This window comes from Lepidothrix coronata, unplaced genomic scaffold, assembly GCF_001604755.1.
Source record: "Lepidothrix coronata isolate B3197 unplaced genomic scaffold, Lepidothrix_coronata-1.0 Scaffold145, whole genome shotgun sequence".
NCBI classification, from domain to species: Eukaryota; Metazoa; Chordata; class Aves; order Passeriformes; family Pipridae; genus Lepidothrix; species Lepidothrix coronata.
The window spans coordinates 1,129,862-1,154,800 of NW_016690325.1; the positions used below are offsets into that span (position 1 = coordinate 1,129,862).

Here is a 24,939-nt window from a genome sequence, read left to right on the forward strand (position 1 = left end):
TACTTAATCCCATAGGATTTTTAACAATATCAGTGTAGCTGACAGATAAAGACAGTTTTCTTTCTGATAGTTTCCTCTAAATAGGAATGGAAATAGTCACAGTGACACAGCTGAAACCAGAGCCACGTTCATGTTTCTAGGCTGAGCTACAAGGATTAGTAACTGTCATTTGAAGTAGTGCTTAATAATGGAGTAAGCAGGTTGTTCAGTAAACATCAGTCAGCATTTAGTGATTTGTACATTCAAACCAAATTAGATCTTTGCAGCTTCCAGATAATCTTTCAAACAATCAAGTATCTACAGAAGGGCTGTTGTATCGGTTAAGTCCCTTTTCCCATGACCATCCTTCTCCCATTCACAATGTGACAATATTAGATCACCAGGCACCAACCATGTAGTTCCCCCACATAAATGGGGAAAGCACAGAGGGTGACACTGGGAATCAACCATCACAGTCAAACACAAGAGAGTCTGAACAGACATGGCCACGGCCCCCTCCATGGCATGCATTAGAGAGCTGGGAAAGGGACGACCTCAGGGTTTCTTTGAAAATGTTCTTTCCTAACCCTGCACCATTTTTCACTACCAGTTCTCCCAAACTTTTCTTCTTCTTCAGGCGCAAGTCCACAGTAAACTCCATGGATTTACATCCATTTAAAACATACTCCCATTTTAGGATTTAGGATGTTTATAATCTTACAGTAAGCAGAGAGTTCACAGTAAATCCCTTCAGACATGGACTGGGTTGTAAAATATGTTTGTGAAGTTTCCAGGACCATTAAGTCACTCACCATTGCTAATGTCCTACTTACAGACGCAGCAGTCACAAACACTTACCTTTGCAAACAAAGCACTTAATATGGAAATATTTGTTCTGAACTCTCAAAACTTCTCCTTTGCATGGGTTTCCACAGGTATTGCAGAGAATTGCAGTACTTGACGGCTTCTCCAGTTGGCTGTGCACAGCCTGTGGTTGTGAAACTGCAAGAGAAAACAAAAGGTAGAGCATTGTAAGGGCTATTAGGTGCATCTTCTGTGAGATCTACAAATAATGACAATTAACACCTGGGACAAAACAGATCAAGCAAATAAAACAATTTCAACTTCTGGGGTTGGCCAGCACAAGAGTAAAGATCTGCTAAAGCCAAGCCTCGCATTACATAACTTTCAAAGGTTCTCCTTGCAAACATTTAAATAATAAATCAGAACTGCTGACAGAGGAAAGAATTCACCTGATCAAGTCTTGGGAGCCTCCACCCGAATTTCAGAAAAAACTGCTTTGTCATATTTTCTCTTCATGAAGTCAAAGACTATAGATAAAAGCTATTGTTTTTATCCAAAGTATCCTTAATGAGGTTTAGGAACTCTTACACTGTGAGCTACTGATCTTTAAAGTTCAAGGTAATTGCCTTCTTAACTGACTTAAGGACAGAAATATACTTCTGTTGATATTTTGAGTTCCTACTTCTGAAACACTGACATCTGTGCAAATATCACATATCAATAAAGAAAGGTTGCTCTCATTTTGTAAGAAATCTATGATTTCAAGAGATTAGGTTTATCTAGGTTAGCAAAATATTAAGTGAATTAAAAATTTGCTGCCATCTTGTGATGCACATTAGATATTGCATTTATTTGGCTGTTGATAACACAATATAAGTTGGCATCCCAACATATTATGTGGAAAAGGTGAGATATGACCTTATTCTTGCAATTCTGCTGCAGTACTTGCATTAATTTTTTATCACAGTGTACTTAGGAGTTAAGATGGAAAACATCAAGGCAGTTAATTATAGAGGGGCTGTAACTCAACAGACTTGGCTTTTTTCCTGTGTGAAGAACTAATAGCAGGAAAATAGATAAAGCAAATGACATCTTACAAAGCAAATTACATATTTAATGATGCTTTTCTTCTGTAATGTGGCATGCTTATTCCAAGGTTAGATTATTTATTTCAAAATGACTGAATTTGTTTAAATTTTAGCTTCAAAATAAACTTATCAACCAACCAGTCAAGATGGAGCAACCAGTCATAGGCCAATACACTAAGTATGACTGGGAATCAGAGAAGTTTCCCTTCAGGGTTTAGTCAAGGGATAATGCCATTGCTGTGCTACTCTTTTACCAACATCCAAAAAAAAAAAAAAAACAAAAAACCATTGGGAAGTAACTTTTTTGTATGAGACTGCTGCAAAACAACTAATAAATTTATAAGAGGATGGATTAAACTCCGACTGGCCAAGATCTTTAGTTTCTATTCTTATTGTAATATCAGAGTTGCTATTTCAGAAAAAAAAGAGGGGGGAAAATTTATTTTAATTAAAAATCTACTACCAACAAAGCATAATGTCTGTAACATCAGCATAGATAAGGGTGATATAGAAAAGCAGGGATGGTACTGTCACTTAGAACACACACAATAACAGACAATACTATAATGAGTGAGCTCCTGCTCTTTAATATCTGACCTTGTTGATCTTCCTTCTCTACTCTCCCCTCATCTCCACTGCCAGTATGTTCTGCAATTCCTAAAAGGCCTTTCCACACCCACTGAGTTCAAGGAGTCGGTATTTCAGTGAGATGCTGAGTCTCCCCTTCCACCCAGTCTTCCAGGGCAGTTGCTGCAAGTTTTGCCCAAACTGGCACATTCTACTCTTGTATGTAAAGTGTTTTTTCTCAAGAAGATATATGGGCTGAGCTGCTTATAGCATCATTCACCACCCATTAAGATGCTGCCTTGTTTGCTGAAATTACATGTTCTGGGATTGTCAAAAAAGTCCTGCTCAAGGCAGTGTGAACTTTGGAGCAGTTACTGAAGTTCTGGTTATAATTAAGGACATGTCCAATAAAAACAACACAGCATGACAGGCAACTGGAAGTTTATAGAAAGGCACATGCCCAAATTTGCACAGAACAAACAGTGCACACGGTTTGAGCTACTATGAGGGTATGACTTATTCCTCAAAAGAAAACAGAGGAAACTGCAAACTTTGTAATACTTAACTTTTGACATGATAATTTCTCTTTACTGTAATCTGCCCAAAACAAACTACCCACCCTGAAAAAGAATCAATCCTGTAAGAAACAAAAATAAGGTATTTTCCCAAGTTAGTTAACAGAGCTAAAAGTTTGTAACTATAAATAAAGAAGGTTTACTCCCTCCAGAATTACTAACAAGCATCAAATTTGTAGCATATAATTCATGAAAGACTTAAGAAGAGCTGACCATACCCAGACCATTTTGGCCTATACAGTTGCATAGGCAAATATAAAATTCTGATTGGAACAATTAAATATTGACTTTTCTTCACACCCAACTCTTCCTATGTCTCAGCCTTTCAGAACAGCATCTCTCCAGAGGCATCCACGCCTAGTCCATTTAGACAGCCACCAGTTCCTGCTGTGGTGTTTCCCACAGGCTGGAGTAACCTGGCCCAGGAGACCCAGCACTGCACACAGCATGTGCTGAGAAACCCAGGGCTGGAGAGCCCCGAGGGCAGCCCACCACAGCAAACATACCCCCCTTCCCCAAAGTGACAACAGTGTCACATTCCAGAGAAAATGTCGCTATTGCACCTGGGAGTTCAATGCTGCACTTCTTGCAAAACAGCGGAAAACTAAAAATTGTTGCAAAGTTGTTTGGTTTTTTTGGTCTGTTTTGTTTTCTGAAAATTGTTGCAAACTGAAAACGTGGCAGAAAACAGAAAGTTTTGCTTTGCATGATGTGTTTGGTGCTCAGTGTCCAGAGCTGTAGGGCAGGTCAACTTCACATATTTCCTTCTTTTAGAGTCTCTGAATTGAGGTTTAGAATTCAAAAAACCCCAACAACTCAGCTATAAAATAAATTAAAAAGGAAAATATGTAATATTGCTTTTGGTATTCTTCCATTAATCTTGAAGTAACACAAAGCATATTTAAAATATGCATGGGAGACAAAGGAAAATTATTTTGCTTTTCTCTCTGTTCAGAACTAAGCTACTTGATATTTCACACAAAAACCCAGTAGGAATACAGTGCCTTTGAGATCATTACAAAGTGGTCCTTCTGAAGACAGTTTAAAATACTTATTCTTTCATCTAGCACAACAAAATTATATAATTAATGAAATGTTAGTTTATATTTTAAAATACTGAAACTTAATATGCTTCATGTTTAAATTGCAGCTGCTGACAACTTTGAGAAACTAACTCTACTAGTGAACTTCACATTTTAACTTATGTTTCAAATCATATTTAAGGAAACATGTTTACATGGCAATTTTCAGCATTCTACTTTTATGCCTTTATGTATCAAAATCAGTCTTTGAAGCAGCAGAACACACAATCAACATATTTAATGAGTGAAATAATGAATTTCTGGCAGAATGTAATGATCTGAGCCTGGTCATCAGATCCTAACTAAAGAGTTCATTAAAAATTAAATGCTTACATTATATCCTAATTTGTAGAATTTAATGAAAGTAGAAATTTCCTTCTTAACTTTAAATTACTTTTTCTAAACTGAAATACAACTGAATGCCTGATTCTCTAAATTTCCCTTTCGCCCATACTACATACGATATTCTGCTCTAGCAGGTGTATCCTCACCAATTCACCAGTCCTTAAACCCTAAAAAGATCTGACTGCACTCATTTTTTGACAAGGACAAACACTGGCAAGAAATGAAGGAGCAAACAGTTTCCACAGCACTTTTTTTGTGCAAGACTTGTCTGTTGGGAACATCATTACCAATAATCTTGCCAACTGTCCAGCACTCACACATCTCTGATGTCAAGACTCAGCCTCTCTTCAATAGGCTACACAGTACATCATTCTGCAGTTCTGGACCAAGTAGGGCTCATTAACTAGCAATGGTTTGTTACAAATTTGTCAAACAAGATACATTCCTTAGACTTACTTCTATACTGCATACTCAAGATGTGCACTTGCTGCAAGTATCATGGGGAAGGGAGGACAGTGGTATCACTTGTTATTAAAGCTGCATTACACACCTTATGGCCACTGTCAAGTGAAGTTTTCAGTCTGATTATAACTTTCACAGATTCACAGAATTTTCTGAGTTGGAAGGGACCTGCAAGGGTCATCAAGTCCAGTTCCTGGCCCTTCACAGGACATCCTCATGAATCCCACCACGTGCCTGAGAGCTTTGCCAAACTTTAACCATTTACTTAGATATTACTCACATTTTGTGTTTTCAAACTCATTTCTTCAGGGAAAATTTCAGACAAGCTGTTTCAGCTTTTTGTAAGGATGAAAAAAGATAGTATACAGTATATTGGTTTTCAAGGTTAAAAAGAAAGCATACCACAATGTTTTTGAAAGTACTTGGAGTAAAGGTTGTAGTCTGACATCGGTGAACATTGTGACAGGCACACCGGATCCATGAAAAACCACAGTATGTGGTAAAAAACCCAACTCTTTGAATAAGCCCCTCTGGCATTGCTAGACTAAGTAGGATTTAAAAGCGGGGGGGGCAGGATAAGGTGCCAGGGACGAGGACAAGATTTGGCTGAGACAGGAATGTTTTGGAAGCAGTACAAGACAAGCTGACGGCAGTGACAGAAGGGAGAAGATTCGGGAGTCCCTGGTCATGCTCTGTTTGGGAGCCTGGGATAAAAAAATGTCATCTCTCTGCTGTGAGCAAAGTGCTGAGGGAAATCAAACCCTTGGAAAAAGATCCAATCTAGGAACGGTCTATGCAAAGGATGACATACCCCTCTGCTATCAGGCTCTCCAACAGCCAAATGAAAAAAATCTTCATGGGAGATTACAGTATGGATGAAGAAACATGGTCAGAAACTGCAGAATTCAACATAGTTTTTCCAGTTCGGTGCTTTTTGTTTTTTAACTCTGCATAAGAAACTACAGAAGCCATTACTGAGCTTGGAAATCAAGTACTGAAAATTAAGAAGTATCATGCTTAAGAATACACATTTAACCTGAGATCAAATCTCAAATATGAAGTTTAATAATAAAGACTTTCAACTTCTTTGTTCACTATATGGACACTGTTACGGCCACATATCCCATTTACTCCACATTATTTAATCCTGTTTTGAAAACCCAGTTTATTAGATTTATGGTTCTTAGTGACTACAGAAGCCTGAAATGACAGAGGGCCAAATGACACAATTTAATATTAGAATCTCAGTATCCTCAAATGGGCTGGGTTCAAAGAGACTTTAAAGATCATCCAGTTTCAACCCTCCTGCCATTGGCAGGGACACATTCCACTAGACTATGTTACTCAAACCCCCATCCAACCTGTCCTTCCGTGATATGCTCATTTTAGAGTACTTTGATATAAACTAAGGAATAATTTGAATGGAGAGACAACTTTCATGTGAATAAATATTTTCTTCCTAATATTTACAATCCCAAAAATTACCAGTCAATTCAGGGAAAGGCATAATTCCTCACCACAGTTCCTGGAAGGATAGAGCAGAACCAGAGCCTAAAGGCAACAATATAAGGAAAACCAAAGGGCTTGGCAGGGGTTACCTCCTCTGTTCTTTTTGTGGGTTGTTCTGGGGGTTTTTTATTGTGTTCTGGAGGTCAGGTTAAAAGAGTGCAAGCCTTTCATTTCAGGTTCATACAAATACAGTATCATTTGCCTTTAACAGCAACTCTCCATTAGCAAAAAAGCTACATTGATTTTCTTTAGCAACTATCAGAACTACAGGCTCCTCTATAAATTCACAACCTATTACATTTGCTTCATCTGATGAAAACATTTTTTTGAGGGGAAAAATACTAGAAAGACATTAATATTTAAAATTATCGTTATCAGCTGTTTAGTTCATAATAATGTTCAGCTTTTTCAACAAAGTCAAAGGCCACATTCCAACTCTGAACCAAAGATGCACCGCACTGACAAGGGATATTATTCTGCACAAAAGAATTATCAGCAAATTACCTCTGTGCTGACACTGAAACCTTTCATCTCTATAGCTAGAGGTGGTTACTAAAAATGAAAACAAACAAATATGAGACCCAAATGCCATTTACTCATTAAGTATTTGAGAAACAGGACAGAAGTATTGATTGGGGACATACTGTATCAAGTGATTTGGGAAGGGTGGGGTTCACAGCAGCCTGAAGGGGAATTAATTTTGCAATCTTCCCAGAGAAGGATTAAAGTAGAAGCAGACAAGTGGGGCAGCACCCATCTGGAATTAGAGATTGGAGTTTAAATTGTTGTTTTACCAAAACCTTTTTTGTGTCAACTGAGTCAAAACACTCAGGGTCGAATTTAAAAACACACAGATGAAAGCAAAGGAAACAAGCATTTAAGTGCCTCTGAATATCCAAGTGAAGCATTACTCCTGCTAGCCCTGCTCTCTCTGCCCTGTCTTGTGCCTGTGTGTAAAATTCAGTGAGGAGGAGTTGTGATGGTGTGAGGCTAAGGATAACACAGAAGTACATAATACATGCAGTGTTCAGAAAATGACATGGGTGTAAGGGGATTGGGTTTTTTTTCCCTAAGAACTGGTGATTGATTATGGAGCCTTGTGGGGGGGGCTGAGACCTCACTCGTTTTTTCCACAGAAAGGATGAAAAAAAAAGTAATTGTGTAATGGGAACTCCATAAACTTCCCCCATCCATCCTTCCAACTGCACTTGGCAGTGGGGTAGAGTGATTCCCTGGCCCCAGCCCTTCCTGATCATGCACCTGGGTAGTGAGGGCACTGCGGGAGGAGGGAGCACAGTGTACCCAAAAAGATGAGCACTGGCCTAAGGAGCGGACGTGTTAGATGTTCTACATCAGCACATTTAATAACTAGTGGTAACCTGGTTTACCCTATTTCTCAATTAGCACCTTGTCTTAAATGCCTTTTCAAATGTGTTTCCCCACTTTAAGGTGCCTTTCCACTGTAACATAACGCTCTGTTTTTCCAAATGTCTCACAACAAAGCAGCAGAACACAAGGATAGAGGAAAAGCTGAAGAAGTTTTGCCCTGAATTGTCCATATTATGTAGTCCCTCAAGCCCTCCAGCAGGACACACAGAGGGCTGAACTGTCCCCACACCAGCAAGTTCACTCCCCTTGTCCAAAATCACAGAATAGCGTGGTTCAAAAATCATGTTCTTTTTTGAAACGTATACCTGTTTCTACTACCCATAAAAAGGCATGCCTTTTCCAGCACTTCTTATGCATCATCATCAGAACAGAAACCCTTGGCTGACATAGGACAGCAGGCAGACAGCACAGCTGAGGCCACCTCCGCTTTTACTGCCAATTACAGTTTATGGGACCAGAGGCAAAGGAGAGGTATTATCCAGCAGAATGTGAATACAACCATGCACAAAAGACGCAACACAGCTGAAGTATTCAGCACACAGGAGCTTCAAATCTCACCATATGCTCAGTGCAAAACTCACATCACATAAACAAATCCAACACAAGCTAACCTCCTGCCCTCATTATTATAATAAAACACTTACTGAATCCAAACACGGTTAGTAAAAATCCAAACACGGTCTGCTGAATTTTAGTAGCCGCTACTGCAGCATTGTAAAGACTATTCTTGTATGGGTTTAGCTAGATTACAATGAGAAAGGGTATAGAAAAAGCACTCAAATATATCTGCATAAAGCAATAGGTGGGGTTTTTTTCCCCATTATAATCTTATATAAACTCGAAAGTCAAATTAAATAAAATGAGGAAAGTTTTCAAATTGAGCTGTCTGTTGAGTGCCAGAATCATTATAATTTCCAAATCATCATTCACATAATTAAAAGAATACAAAGCATAATTTAAAACAAATGTTTAACCATCTTTCTCCATTCTGCTGTGTTTCCACATAAACACAGAATAATTATTCTCGTGACAGTATCAGTGATTTAGTTACCGCAGCTCCAGATAAAAAAACAAGTCATTTCAGGTCTAGGCTCTCCAAAATGTGGAGTCATCACACTGTACCTGTATCTTCTGGCATTCCCACACTAATTCCCTTCCAGAGGGGAAACGCCACCAGGAGCACCGCTGCAGAGTGGCTGGTGGCAGGAGCTCAGCTGGTCGGTGGGGAGCAGGATCCGAAGTTGTGTGCCGTCACCGCTCCAACACCAACACACCCGGGGTCAGATGACTCCTGCAACACCCACGCACTGCCAGGAGCCGAGCCAACACCTCACTGTCACCACCATGTAAAAATAGCATCCTACAGAAGCCTAAATATTGTCACGTCCATGGGGTATGCCACCACTGGCAGGGGCCCCGAGGGACCGGATGAGGGATGTGCCAGCAAGGGGTGTGTTTGCACGAGGTGATGCCACCCCTTCCATAGCTGCTGCAGCGTGGTACTGGGCACCTGGGGAAAAAGGCTAAAAGATGGAAAATTTGCAAAATCCTTGCCATAAATTGAAAATATGGGCTGAGGTAGCGGGGAAACCCCTCTAAGGTCCCCCAAGCACAGAGGTCCCTTCCCCCTGGAGCAGGAGGCATGGTCCTGATGTAAGAAGGAGATGATGTAATTAGTGAGATGCTCTCACTGTGAGATACCTGGCAGGCAAAAATCTCTCCCGATTGTTCATGTGGAGTTGGAATGTGTATCACTGGAATAACAATGATGTGCTGAGCTATTTAAAGCACTACATGGGAACAGAATGAGCATTTCTATAAGGACTTTGACTTCAGAAATATATATGATGAGTACACTACTGCCCTGGGCCATGCCAGACATGGTCTGTAACTTTAAATAGCCCCCAGCTGACATGGTGAGACCCAGGGCACAGATCTGAAGATCCCAGGTTCTGCACAATGAATCAGAACTATGAATTACTCCATTTAAAAAAAGTCTTTTATATGTTATCTTGCAGCAACTGACTTTTGGCAATATTTGATTTCGTTCAATACTGTTGTGCTGCCTGTGTGAAGCCAAATCCATCTCCACACTCTTTTGGATCACCATCAGCCACCCTGGCTGAGCTCTCCAGATACTGGCAGGATTTGGCCTACTTAGTTTTTCCCAGCGGCTACTTCAGCTTGGCAGAAACACAGGAGGCACTTTGCTAAACAGCAATGCTCTGAAGGCATGTAAATTAATAGGAAGGAAAAGTGAAAGGGCTTTCACTCTTACACAGCCCTTCCCTCTGCTCGCCAGGCTTCCAAGGCTAAATGCTATGTAACTTGCATTTTGAGGTTGTACCACCGTAATGCAGTCACACAGTGCACTAATTTGTATTTACAGTTCTAGGTGTGATCCATGAGCCTCCCCCGCGGTCTCACTGCTCGGTTACAGCAAAGCAGAAATCACACTTGAGGAGCTCCGAGGGTTTTGATGGTGCTTCTGTGAAACTCCAGCACAACTCATGAGCTTCACAGGCACAAAGCACGAGGCCATTGCACTTCATTAGTGTGATGGGCTGACCTGAGGGAGCGTGACAAGAGACAGCAGTGACAGCAGCACATGTGAGAGCTCAGAGACCTCCTGCTGCAAATGATCCAGAAAGCAGTATAGCTTTAACCTGATTTCTCAAATCGGTATAAGCCAAACCCCCCTGTTTTAACAGTAATAACAGCACATTGCCCTTGCTATGGAAAAAGTCAAGACACTTGGCTCCTCTTACAACCTCAAGTCCTGATAGCCACAGCACTGCTCTCACCCATCCTGTGTTTTAGGTTTCCTTTCACCAGGTTGACCCAGGTCAACTCCTTCACCAACGTCTTTGCAAACAGCAATCAGACAGCTTAGTGGTGAATTTAGGCCACTCTGAAATGGATTAGTTAGCTGCAACATCTTTATAGTCTGTGGTACCATGGCTATAAATAGCATTTTAAAAAAGATTTCAGATCCTTTCCTAATTAACTCGTGCTTTTTTCCTGTATTCACTGCCCTCTTCCCAGTGAAAGCTAAAGTGAATGTCAATAGCAACTGGACTGGTCACATAGTTTAGTTTTAGGTAGTTCCTATGAGGAGCAGAGAGTTGGACTTGATGATTCTTGCAGGTCCCTTCCAACTTGAGATATTCTAGGATTCTATGATTCTTTGAGGGGACAGTATATAGTCTAACCATGTTCCTGTTCCTCCATGCTCACACCACTTCGCTAGACCTATTTTAAGCTTTTTCCATAGTCTATCTCTGAAAATATGTTTTGGAATGGAAAAAATGTTTTGGAATGGAAAAAAATGCTTTGGAACAATGTTAGAGTTTTATCTTCACTATGGAACAATGTTAGAGTTTTATCTTCACTATAAAACATGAAGTGTTTTCTAACTAAGAACTTTTTTAAAAAATCAGTGATATAACACCACCTGAGATTCAGGGACTTTGCAATATACTACAGGTGTGTACCTGCCTCCTAACAGCAAAAAAACTTGTCCCTGGACTTTAAGTCACTCACCAAGTTTCTACCCAACCACATATATGACTCTTTTAACTGCAAATGGAGACTACAGAGTCCAGTCTCAATAGAGATTAAGAAATTTACTTTTCATAAATAATCTATAATTAATGAATTTTACTTTGAAAATGCTGGAAAATACAAGAAATCATATTTCACAGATTTTCTCAGTACACTTTAAGATGTCTTTCCTTCTAAGTTGCAAAAACTGGTTATCGTGCTGGTTATCATTCTTTTCGCCTTCGGTAGTTTTGATCCACCTTAGTGTTCACTTAGAGTTTCTGTTGAGGATAATATGATCACAAACAGAGGTACTGAACTCTTCTCTCTGGTAACCAGTGACAGGACCTAAGGGAATGGCCTGAAGTTGTGTCAGGGGAGATTTAGGTTGGGTATTAGGAAAAGGTTGTTCACCCAGAGGGTAGTTGGGCACTGGACCAGGCTCCCCAGGGAAGTGGTCACAGCACCAAACCTGACAGAGTTTAAGAAGTGTTTGGACAACACTCTCAGGCACACGGTGTGATTCTTGGGCTGTCCTGTGCAGGGCCAGCATCTGGACCTTGATGATCATTGTGGGTCCCTTCCTACTCAGGTTATTCTATGATATGAAAAATGCAACAAAATTAAGCATATCTCTGCATATAGTGATACAGATTTTGGCAATACTTCATCACTAGGACAAAAATAAAATTAGGAAATAGATGTTTCCTTTTAACTATCAAAACTTATTAATTGAACTGATGTATTCCTAGCTCCTGTGTTCAAATTTGGAACTACTGCTGAATGGTCCTTGCCCTTAAGTACTTACAACACAAATAAGAGGACAAACCCATGACAGAAGTGAAAATCAGCAGTAAAAGGGTAAAGATTTATTATGAATGAGTTGGGTAAATGGTCTTTCTACAACTAAATTCATGTCTTCCAACTTTCTGCACAGACTCTCCTGCATCAATCCAATCCCTGCTGGGAATGGACTTGCAAAGTCACCCAACTCTGCCCTTGGTGACCTGTTGCATGTTACCAAACCCTGTCCTGCTCAAAAACTACCTGAGTTTAAACATCTGGCTCTCAAACACCTCCATCCTCAAGTCCATACATGAGAAAATATTTCTCATCAACTGCACAGCAATGAGCCTGTACATGGTCATCTCGAACAGAAACACACGCACACGCAAGTCAGAGAAAGTGGGCTCTTTGAGTACAAGGCACTGAAGTATAAGAACCTGCTTTAGCAGGGAGGTTGGACTAGATGAACTCCAGACGTCCCTTCCAACCTCAACCACCCTGTGATTCTGTGGCAATCCTGCATATTTATGAAGCAGGAAAAAACAGGCGGAGAATCCACTTTGAGCTCTGCATGACAGAGCAGGCAGCTGTGCTTGCTCCAGAGGTAACTGGGTCATAAATCCCTTTCTGCTCCTTGCTATCTCTTGGGAATAAAGAGCTTCCTTCAACCCTGAAATTCACGATGACAGCCCTTGTCTGCTGGCCAGCAAGTTGGATGACTGAAACCAGAACTTCTTCCACTCCCTACTCCTTTCTCCCAGCGGGGGCATCTCTACAGCAGACCTAGATGCAGACCAAAGGGTGCACTAGCTCCCGTTGCTCCCCCAACTAGAATGACAGCACCACCTAGTATTCTTCAGAAAACTGTACATGCAAAGTAGTGAGCAGAAATCAAATATAAAGCCTACAGACCCTTTAGCAGAGATTTTATAACAGGAAAAAGTGGTACATCAAACCTATAAATGGCGTGGAAGAAAACACTTGGAGAACTAAAAAAACCAAATCTTGTCTCATAACGAGGTGACAGAGTACAAGCATGCCCAGAATGTGGTCTGCAAAGTGACACAGGTCAAAGGATAAAGGGATACAGTCTGGTTAGCAGTGAAGAGACAATGGGAGCCACAGCGATGGTCCCGCAGGTCACACACCTTCAGAAATGAACCTGCCACACAGGGAAACCGCTGACCCTATGAAACCGATAGGGATGGCCAGCAAAAAATGGAGTACACATCAGATAAGAAAAAATCTGCTCAAGTAGAGGTCATAGGCTACAATTTAGCTCAGAAAAAACTGCCATGTAATAAGGATAAGGCAAGCAATTAACAAAAGGTATTAGTTTCTAAAAGGTCAGGCACTACAAGGGACTAACCAGAGAAAGGACTGCAGAGTACATAAGGGAAACTGTACACCTAGAGGTAGGCTGGGAAAGGCAACAGGATAATGGGATGTATTGTATTAAGGGAAGGTATCCTGGCAGCAACAGAAATGGGACTGTAACAAGAACCACCAAGACAAAAACTAGAATCTGAGTCCAGCATTTTATGGGAGGGAAATCAAAGAAGCAGAACGAGGCAATAAATGCCAGTTAGTGAGGCCAAAAATTGCACTTGGTAGGCATGAGAGTAGAAAAATTAATTTATAATATCTTTTAATACAGGAAGAACTAAACTAGAATTCAAATTTGACATTTAGGGGATCATGAATGGTGCAAGAAAGATGACAAGCACTGCAAAGATGCCAAGATAATTTTTGGGTATTTCTTCTCGGAGTAAATGAATGCATGGAGAAGTTTTTTAAGGGAGGATTTTTCCATGTGGGCTGATGCTACATGCACACAAAGAGAGAAAGAGATCACTAACTGTTAATTTATCATTGTTTTACATATAAAATTACCATTTAAATTGTCTGGATTTTTAATCAGTGGAAATTTCAAGTGCTTAAATAGAGAATAAATAGAATTATTACCTAAATAACTAGATAGACTTCAAAGGATCTTCACTGCACTGCTCTGTTCTGAAAAATTACACAGACATTGCCATAATTCTGAAATCATCAGTTACCTATCATTCAAAATTATTAAATGATAATGTGGGTTGGGTGCTATTTAGAAAAAAAAAGATTCAACCTCTCAAGTGTTTTAATTAGAATCAGTGCATTTAACGTTGAAGGCATCTTACAAAAAAATAAAAATGAATGCACACAACCATACCCCCCCAAAAAAAAAAAAAGAAAAGAAAAAAGAGAGGAGGAAAAAAAAAAGGAATATTTTGAGAGTTAAGAGGCTTGGGTCTAGGTCTCATGTGCCTGGGAAGACTCATGTGCCTGGAATGCCACACACATAAATCCAAAGCTCCAAGGCTGAAAACCCCCTCCTCACATCTGCTCCCTGGCACATCCAAAGGCAGATCGAGCTGATTTTTCACTTTCCATTTCCCAGCTGTCCGTGGAAGACTGCAGGAAAGTGCCTTTGGCTTCCTTCAGTTTTCCACATGTAGTGGATGGTAAAACAGCTCTGTGTGCTTGTTTGTATCTTTTCTGAGTGTGGGGTACTGAGTGTTTTATTCGGTGTCACCCAGTGGATCTGAAAAGCTTCCATTTGAAGAGCTACCTCTCTTATTTTCCAAGAAAACATGACTATAGAGACCTTTATGAATCCTTGCCACATTTGCTGGATATACTCTTCCCACAAGCCTGGGCTGTCTTTCCGCGAAGTCAGTCTGGCTGTGGTGTGGCACTATCAGGATAATAACAGATGGCCAAACACACAGGCAGAGACCATGCTCTGCAAAAAAGCTGACTGTCATCTTCAGATTAGGGCAATCTGCAAAAGTGGCAAGGTGAGTTTAACACCAATAGATCGAACAGGGAACCACAGCCACGAACTCCTTTCATTCAGGGGCTCAAACAGCTGCAAATCTAACCCTGGTGTTAGCACAGACAGCTCTGCTCCACTTTGTGCAGGCAAGGAGAGAGACACTGAAATCAAGTTTAGCATCCAGACTGTGAATCCAAAGTGAAAAGCCCTGAACAAGAAATCTGTCCCACGGGGCAGGGGTATTTCAGAGGGTATTTCAGAGGGTATTTCAGACACATCCTCATATACAAGACTCTGGATCCTGTGCAAACGCATCTAACTCCCAGCACTTTAATCCTTGCATTTAGCCCCCAGTGACCATGCCAGAGAACATTTTTCTACCTTTTGCTTTCCAAATTCCATTCTCTGTAAAAAAATGTAGCTGCAAAGCAGCAGGTCAGATCCAAAGCCTACTTAAATACATTCATTTTGGTTGATGATCACTGAGGAATTTGTCAACAACGTGGAGTGCTGTTTTGAAAGTAAAAGAGAAGTCATCACTGGAAATGTGATGCTGTTAAGATTTAACATTGTTCCCAGTAAAGCCCACCAGTAAAACTATTATTGATCTGCGTGGAAGACTTTCAACAGCATTAATTTCTGAACTCAGCCAAGTTTTGATCTTAGCAATTGGCTCATCACAACCAGAATGTGCCTGAGGTTACATCAGTAACATCTGAAATGCAATTATGTCTCTGAGCTCACTTTGATACCAAGAAACAAAGCAGATTCTTTTTTTCTTGGAGTACGTCTAAATTAATTGATATTCTTTATTGCTCAGTTCCAACGTAAGTTAGCTTGAAAATTTTAAGAATCAATTTAAAAAAAACACTGTACACTATATCTATTACTATTCTGCAGCTCCCTCGCTGTCTGATAATCACTTCTAGCACCTCCACCAGTTACTCAAGCCATATTCCTGCCAGTCCCCTCATCTTTAGGGCATTAGTTTATGGAGAACCATGATCCAATATCAGAAACTGTCATTTTGTTGCTGCACCCCTGCTTGGCATCACTCTTCAGGCTGGTATTTGGTCCACCTGTGCCCTCAAATGGAGGAGGGGAACAAGCACATTCCCTGGCTTGGAAAGGAGCAAATGTTTGGAACTGGGGAAAAAGAGTTTAGAAGGAATTTCCATGGCTCATTTCTCTTTCCATTCCCTGGTACAAACAGAATAATAACAACAACAATGACGCCTGCTTGTTACAGAAACACCAAAAAGCAAAAGCAAGATAAAATAATATAGAAAGCAGTAGTTCATTTTGCTAGCCAAGCCACAATACATCAACCCCAATCATTAATTAAAATATAATTTACTAGCTTTCTACTAATGCTATATGAAATGTGTTTCTAAAAGGATTAGAAACAACAATTTAAGGACCTTTCCAAAGGTTATTTCTTTTTTTATGTTGTATTCTACAGCATATAAAAATGTCTAAAATAATTACACTGAAATATAAAACTGAACTCCTGATTTTATTTGCTCTGCTTAATTTGGCATTAAGGGATTAGATGCTATTTTATTGCAATAATACAGTTACTTCAAATATATATATAGGTATTGATGTTACTGAAGTGCTTGTGCTAAAGTCACACTACCTTCCACAGGTGCAAATTAGTTAATTTTGGTGAATCTGTCACAGTATAAGAATTTCTTCTTAGATTCAGTTACACCTCTACAAACCTAGTTCTGCTTCATCCCCATCAGACACATCAGCACGTTGCCTCCCTTTTCACATTTAGGCTACAAAATTTCTGCAATCATTTATCTTTAAACACCACATTCATAGCAGAAACATGTTATATTCACACAAACATGACCCTGGAGCCTCCAGCCACAGTGCTACTTCTTGCACAGTTCTGCAACTAGCAGTTCTATTACTGATGGTACTTTTTGGAGCTATCTATACAACATGCCTTGTGACCAAGTTTTGGGTTGCTTAATTTGCAACCCACCGCAAATGAGTTTTATTTCAAGCAAATGAGTTTTATTTCAAGCTAAATATTATGTTCCAAAGCTTTATATTCACCTTTTACATACAGAAGTTGAGATGTGGGAGGAGGGCTTGGACTCGGGAATTGGATTTTGGGGGTCTCAAACCACCACAGGGACGAAGCAACACCATCTGATAATATTATGTCTTATTTATAAAAAGAAAGGTACTGCACACCATTTTTCCCAGGTGACGTACAGATACGCAATTCAGTGAAGGACAGATGAAAATCCAGTGCCAAATCCCACATTAACCTCACCTCTCCAGTTTCAACAGGGTTGAACTACAGACAAAGTATGTTAATTGTGGTGAGTGAACCGTAGAGTGGTCTGGGGACAGGAGATGCTGAAGCCCACTAGTCCCCATCCAGCCTCTGCACCCAGGTTGCTTCTGCGTGGAGACTTTAGAAGAGGTGAGGGAAACTGGTGGCCAAGGTCTGGTCCCAGTGTTTTGTCAGGGTGAGGCTATGGCAAGCACAAAAAAGGCTGCTACAGTCTTCACATTGCCTTTATTTACTTAGTCCAACTCACTGAAGAAGAAGGAGGAAGAGCAGACTCAGGACAGACTTCAGTACTGCTATATTTAAAGAGCAGTTACAAAAGGGATGGAGGCTCTTCTCTCTTTACAAGGAGCTATAAGGACAACACCAGGAGAGGTTTAATCTTCATATAAGATTTCTTTCATATAAGAAAGAAATTTCTCCCAGTGAGAGCAATTATGCCCTGGAACAGCCTTCTCAGGGATGTGGTGGACTCTCCTTTGCTGGAGGTTTTCAAGATGCAATTGGAAAGGGTGCAGATAATCTCATCTAGGTTCCTTTTCCCACAAAAGGTTGAGGTAGGTGATCTTTCAATTTCCCTTCCAACCTGAGTTGTTCTATGATTCTGCGAACAAATGTCATCCTGCATGATGAGAAAAATGATTCAGAAATTCATTTTTGTTCACTGAGAGAGGAAACTGTAAAATATGGTTGGTAACCAGCACCAAAGAATGCTTTTCAAGTCAAAACAAGAGAAAGCAAAAGAAACGGTTTTGAAGGATTTTTTAAATCTAAACTGGCTTTTAGTTTCACTGGGACTGAACCTAGTAAGTCCTCATATTCTATACAAAACATACAATTAATCTAAAATTTTAGCCAAAGCCTGGTGAACACCAGGTACCTTTATTTTCCTTTGTCTCAAAAGAAGCCTTTATCTCTGTCCTTAACAGAGAAAAGCCTACTGAGTCATTGCAATGTGGAGGTTGGCAGCACCCTGGGCAGATGTAGGTCACTCCTCCTTCTCCTCACAAGGGGAAGGAAAACAGGAGTTTCATCTGGTTGCAAGCTGCTCAAATTGCCAATAATCCTAGCAATTCAAGTTTTTAATAACAACCTACTAAGACGACAATGACGTAGGATGCTATCCCTTGACCTACATGCTGCCGAGGCGAGACTTGGTCTGTTGGGACATCACGGACACAGCTGTTCATGGACTCAGCTCATGACACTACACGTTCTACCACATCCCCTTCCTGCCATATGCATGGCTCTGAGGCTGTTTGCATTCACAGTCATTCCTCCTAAACCACTTCAAGCTCTCTTCCACTGCCCCTCAAGAGATGATTGCTTACATATGGGTTTGGTCTACGCATTGACCATTGCTTTTTTTGGTGAGCTGGCATCATGTAGAAGCAGGATAAATTATGCATAGCCAAACCTGGGGGACCATGGGATGCAGGGATGCATCCCACACACAGCCAGCAAGCAGGCTGGGTGCCAGTCCCCAGTAAGGACATACATCCCACCACACAATTTAAGAACAGGGGACAGGCTGTGGCCATCAGGGCTGGGCTTGTCCAGAGAACAACGACGCCCAGTAACCCTAACCCAACCTACTTGCAACCAGGCCTGTTTATCCCTAATTTATCTCTGTTTTCCCACAAATGCTCTTCCCCAACCCACTTTGATGTCTCCTTTCCCCAACTTCAATCCTTCTCCTGGACATTTCCCTTCTCCTGAGAACACAGTTCCTTCACACTTGCCTTCCACCAGCCCTGGGGCTTCTCATGTTGCTGGACAGAGTGTGTCTTACTGTTCTCCAGGGCTGCAACACATGGGAGCTCTTCTCGCTCTTCCCCACTGCTGACTATACAACAAAGGAGTGTCACAGCACAGTCGGGCTCTGCTCTACTCCCAGACTATCACAGAAAAATAATGATTTTAATGGAGAGAAGCCCAACTTTATTTTACTGCGACACACAGCAAGAACAAGTGATCCATGTCACCACAGCACATTTCCAGTGTTTGTTTCTGAAACAGAATATAAGCAAAGATAAATCTCCTCCCAGTCCAAATACCCATAAAGTAAATGATGACTCAGATGGTAAATACCCTTTCTATCGCATCCCACTTCTCTCTGTCATTTGGAGTGACAGCCCTGCTCTCACTGAATTAAAAAAGGACGATTCTGCTTTGTAATGAATGAAATCAACATTCCCTCCTGTATGGCTTGCTTTTCTGCACTGCTAAGCACTATCAATATCTGTACTTTAAAACCTTTTGTTTTTAATAGTGTTTCTGTAGGAACTGATCTGAATTTCAGAAAGTTATTTTGCATTTCTAGGTACTCTCTTAAAACACAGACATGACTGTTAGCACTGAGCGAGGTACCTGAGAAAAACATAAAGTTAAACTGATCAAGCTGGAAGAAGTGAGCATTAATTTCATATTCAAAGCATGATATGCAACTCTGTGAAAAGACTGATAGGTTCCTCAGGGTATGAAAAATTATATGATGCAATTGAATTATCTTGGCAATACAGTTTCTTATATAAGAGCTAGAAAAAGAACACAGTAAGGGCTAACATGTCAAATAAGCAGAGAACTAGGAGCAATTCCTTAATGCAATCCAATCCTTACCTCTGTAATACTTTTATCTATAACTGTCATTGGGGCTGTGTAAAATGAGACATCTCACAGAAGTGCTTCTCTCTACAGATTAACCGACTTGCTTATTCAAGCCAATGAGATCTTAGGTGCCAAAAGTATAAAAGTCTGAATTAGCCACCATGACTTGCAGAAATCCTTAATTTCACCTAGCCTCCAGCCTCAGTCAGATCTAACATCATTTTTCATACTGTCAATCACAAATCAGTCCCAACCCTTTAAGCAAGTCTAATATTAATACCTTTCTCTTTCACTAAGCATTAGAAATTTCACTATCTCAATTTTAGTCCCTCTTCTAACCCTGAGCTGAAACAGAGTTGAAAACTCTGATCTGAATTTCAGTCTGGCACATGGGAATGACATGCACTAATGCTCCAAGCCATACAGCTTGATGACTACCACCATGTCACAGGTGTCTGACACCACGCTGACAGCCCACGGCAGACAGGTTACAACGCCACGCACGGTACATAATGATGATGCTTTTAGACACCTTCATATTTCCAAAGCACCACGAGTAAGACTAACATGGCACCTTTTCCAGCGGCAATTGTAATCTTCAAAGGAACAAGTTTTCAGTTCTTCACTCTACATAAACATGAGCTTTATACAAATACAAAAGTCAAGGAGAAGTTCAGTCTTCCCTTGTTTGCTAGGGTGGGGATCAGCTTGCCTAACTCCAGGCATCCAGAAATTAGAAAAGTAGTTTAAAAAGGTTCTCACTATCATAAAAGAAACAAAAACTTCCCACCATAAAGTCCATCACCACAGGCTGGCACAGAACATCCTCTGGAATTGCCTCCTTTCCACTCAGTGTTGTCGCAGCTCAAGCTAGGCACCTAACAAGGCTGAAGTCAGACGAGATAAATCCAAGCCTAAGCACATAAGTGCATAACTGTTCCCTCTGTTTTCTCTGCTTGTTTAAAATTCCAGTTGTGATTGTGAGTTTCTTTATTTCCTATGCAACCCGTGTCTGAATATCCTAGATCTCACTGTCACTCAGTTGCCAACTCTCCTGATCCTCCTCATCAATGCTTCTCGTGACTCTGGTGTAGGAGCCCTGTAGACATGTGAAAATCTTATCCTTCATTAGGAAAATAAAAATACAAATACAAATTTCTACCACCGTCCCTCCAAGTTATTTGAAAATTGTGTATAATAATTTTAATTAAATATAATGGGTTTTGGAAGTTAGACTTTCTAACCATTTGGAGAGGCTGGTAACACTCCACCACCAAGTATCATTCTTTTTTTGCTATTTTCTTCCTTTTAGTGCTATTTCTGCCCTTCAAGTACCTCTACATAATTAAGAACTTTTAGTTGTGAATTATCCCATTTTTTTCAAGCCTCCTCCTTGGATTTTCCTCTGCAAACACAAATCCATTTACAGTCTTTGATATTTGGATGCTCAGTATTTCAGCAGTATTGAAGTCAACTGAGATACTCATACGTATAGAGTCAAAGATCTTCACAGATATTTATCTTGATGGGTTTGGCAGGTAACACTGCAAACTTGCTGGAAGAAGGATCATAATTACTTTTTATGCCAATACCATCCCAGCTTTTGTTTCCTGAAATGCTACTGCCAATAGTAATGCAAATTTAATGAGAAGAGTTAGTAATTCCCAAACAAAATCATACTGTAAATGAAACAATGTGCAAATATATTTTATTCAAAGCAAAGACATATATAATGATTTATGTATTTCTCTTGGGCAAAAATTAACAATGTGTGGCATTGTATAATAAAAATGAAACAACTTTAATCTCTAAGCTTTAAAATTAGGTAATGGAAGAAGAAAGTCTCTTTCTGAGCTTTTCCACAATGTTACAAATCCTTACTTCCAGATTCTGATTACACAAGTTCAGAATATAATCAAATACTAAATAAATATGCAAACTGTATCCTTAATGTAGACTCATATCAAAACTTTACAGATGAAATAAAAAACAAAGAGAGAAACAGAAAGTCTTTTAGGGGACGGTTTGTAAAACAATAGAAAACCTATGCATATAAACACCTGGGAACTGTTGGCAAACACAGATATGGCACTGAGGGAAGAGAAGAAGGACCAGGGGAAAGGCAAAACCCACCAACTACTAATTCCAATAGTAAGAGAAGAACAACAGGATCTCTGGAGTGGAGAAACAGCAGGAGACCACCACCTGTTCTCTGGCCCTGCTATTCACAACAAAAAGGCTTTTCTTCATGTTATTTTCTTAAGAAAATGTAATTTTGCAAGGAATACCTGCATTTGCTGTCAATTCTTTCTCTTAACAAAAATAATAAAAAGTGCTCAAAATGCTTGCTAGCAGTTTGGAAAAAAATGAGCAATACTGTGTCATTCTATGATTTCTATCTGTTATCTAAAAATACAAGCTTTTTTTTGATAAAATATTCTTTGGTCAAAATGGTGTCATGGAGGTTTTCTATACACACAATAATAATATTATCTTTATTTAAAAATACACCACTAATACAGTGCCATTCAGAATGGCACTTGAGAAAACAGCAGACTTCCTGCACCTCTAGTTCAAGAACATTTTCTGCCACACTTCTCAATTTGCTTCTTTTAAGCCTCCATTTAACTTTCCTTCCAATTACAGGTCAAATCTGCCACCTAATTCACGCCATCAGTCCCACTACTGACAGTCTGCTAGGACGGTTATACCACATAGGTGTAATCAGCACTTATTTACACATTGATTAGGTCAATTCCAGTTGTGAGTTCCACTTAGCAGCAGGTAAGGGTAAAGGAAAATTGCTGTAAGTCATCTCTTTGTCCTCCAGACAGGCAGCCTATGTGCCCAGTTCTGTAGCACTATAACAGCAGTCCCCAAGGATGCTCCAGCAGGCTGACAGATTTCCCATTTTCATATTTAGTCAGTTAATAATTATCAGAAAGTGGGAAAAGACAGAAAATAAACTCATTATTATCACACTGAAATGTGATTCCATTCTGAGATGGAATTTTTCATTCATTCTGTATGCTCCCTTTTTAACCAGTGAGATTACATTTGTACAAAGGTAGAATTATAACTATCACTTTAAAGTGTATTCTTCTACTCACGCAGTAAAATTGAATTACTGTTACTTAAAGCACTGATCCAAAACCTTTCAAACACACTCAGACTTAGACAAAAGCTTTAATACTTCTGTGTGAATCCTAAACTCTGGTACATATCAATCCACTTATTAGTTTTAGGTATGGATATAATTAGAAAATGTAATAAAGTTTGCTTTTTTAAACTCAAAATTGCTCTAATTTTTTTAAAAAAGCTCCCCTCTCTTAGTATGTTTTTAGGCTACCATTTTACAGACAGTTTTTTACTACTGAGATTCTACCTCTCCTGCCTAGGAATTCCCTGTATATTTTACATTCAGTCCAAAGAAAATGACAGTCCCAAGATTCAACTTTAAATCAAGAGACTACCTCAAAAATGGCCTAGTTGTACTAAGAACATATTACATTACTAAATGAGAAGCTGTGTACTCTCCTATGCAGCAAATCTACAGACTACTGGAACTATATTGTCTTTACTCTTAGGTCAGCTGTACAAGAGATTAGATCTTTTAATTATCTGTCCCAGATTGGAGTTAGAAGCCTCAAATCCATTCAGCTGCTCAGTTTATGACCTGCAGAAATAAATCTGACCCCTTAAAAAGTACATCCAAGCATCACACTCAGTCCGATCGTTTTAAAATTGCCACATAACTCTCAACTGGTACATCATTATGCTTCAGAACTGAGCTTCCACTGAAAATGTACGTGTGTTTGTATTCTTTGGAAGTGCTGCACAAGAGTCCCAGAAGCATTGTCTTGCTGTCCTGCTTTAGCTTTAAATGTAATTTTAATCATGCCGAAGCCAAGTTTAGCACTCCCACACACTATATTTAGAACCAGAATAATTTAGGTTGGAAGGCACCTCTGGAGGTCATCTAGTCAGGCCTCCTCCTCAGTGCAGATCCTACCAGATCAGGTTGCCCAGGGCCTTGTCCTGTCCAAATCTAAAACCTCCAAGGATGTAAGGCCACCTTTTCCCTGCTCCAGTGCTTTAGAACCCTCTTGGGAATTTTGTTTCCTCTTATATCTAATCAGAACTTGCAATGTTGAAAGTTCCCACGGGGTTGACTCTCATCTTTTTGCCACACACCTCTGAGCAGAGTCTGGGTCCATCTTCTCTGCAGCCCATCACTAAGACGAAGACACTGATGTTCTCCCCCAGTCTCCCAAAGGAGCCTGGCTCCTGCAGGAGAATTTTCTCCTCCCAGCCTCTGCCCATCCAGGCAGCCTGTCCATGGACATGTTTCACTTCATCCCAGTGGCAGGACTGTGGTGTGAGAGTGAAACACAACTCTCTAAAATTCCTGTCTAACATGAATGCTATCACAAGTGTGAGAGGACACACGCTTTAAAAATTAGCCTTCCAAACCCGGGTCTTGCATCGTTCAGAAAGTGACTGGGTGTTCAGTGTTGCTGAACACCTTTAACTCACAGCATCTTTGCCTATCCAGGTTTTTTTACAAGGCCACTTTCCATCATAATGTTGTACTACTTATTTAAGTAATAAAGCAAAACTCTTCTATATCTGGATCTGCCATAATGCAACTTGGAATATTGCATTGGGGGGGGGGGAGTGTGTCAACATTTCTGATCTGAACATGTAGTTTTGGACCATTGCATTCTAAAAGAATAGAAGCTAATTTCAGACACACTTATGTGTAAATAGCTACATTAATTACTTTTATTTTATAGATATATAAATATCATAACAAATTTCTTGTCCCACAGTGCTACCAGTCACAACAAACATGCAGAGTTGCAGCAGCCTGGCCTGAGAACTGACCCTACAAACCAAGTATTAGATATACAGTGACCTTGGTGATCCCACCACCAAGAAGTCACAACGAACTAGAGAAGCCAAGCTGTCTTTTCAAAACTACGCACGCACCAAACGTACAAAAAAACAAGGTGGCTTACAAAGTTACACATTTGACATTGCAATTTTGCCTTGGAAGTAGGGATTTTGTTGA

The 24,939-nt window shown here is 40.0% G+C and overlaps 1 protein-coding gene across 15 annotated transcripts in view; it reads right to left on the reverse strand.

Annotated features, from left to right (window-relative positions):
- ABLIM2 (actin binding LIM protein family member 2) overlaps nt 1-24,939 on the reverse strand; it is a 141,739-nt gene that overhangs the window by 102,333 nt on the left and 14,467 nt on the right. For 13 of the 15 annotated variants that reach the window (XM_017828039.1, XM_017828036.1, XM_017828041.1 and 10 more), the window contains exon 2: nt 838-981. In XM_017828039.1, coding sequence (XP_017683528.1) covers nt 838-981 — 144 coding nt within the window. Of the gene's footprint in view, nt 1-837; nt 982-8,922; nt 9,041-24,939 lie in introns of those variants that run through there. The other 2 variants (XM_017828028.1, XM_017828031.1) reach the window with 2 other exon arrangements.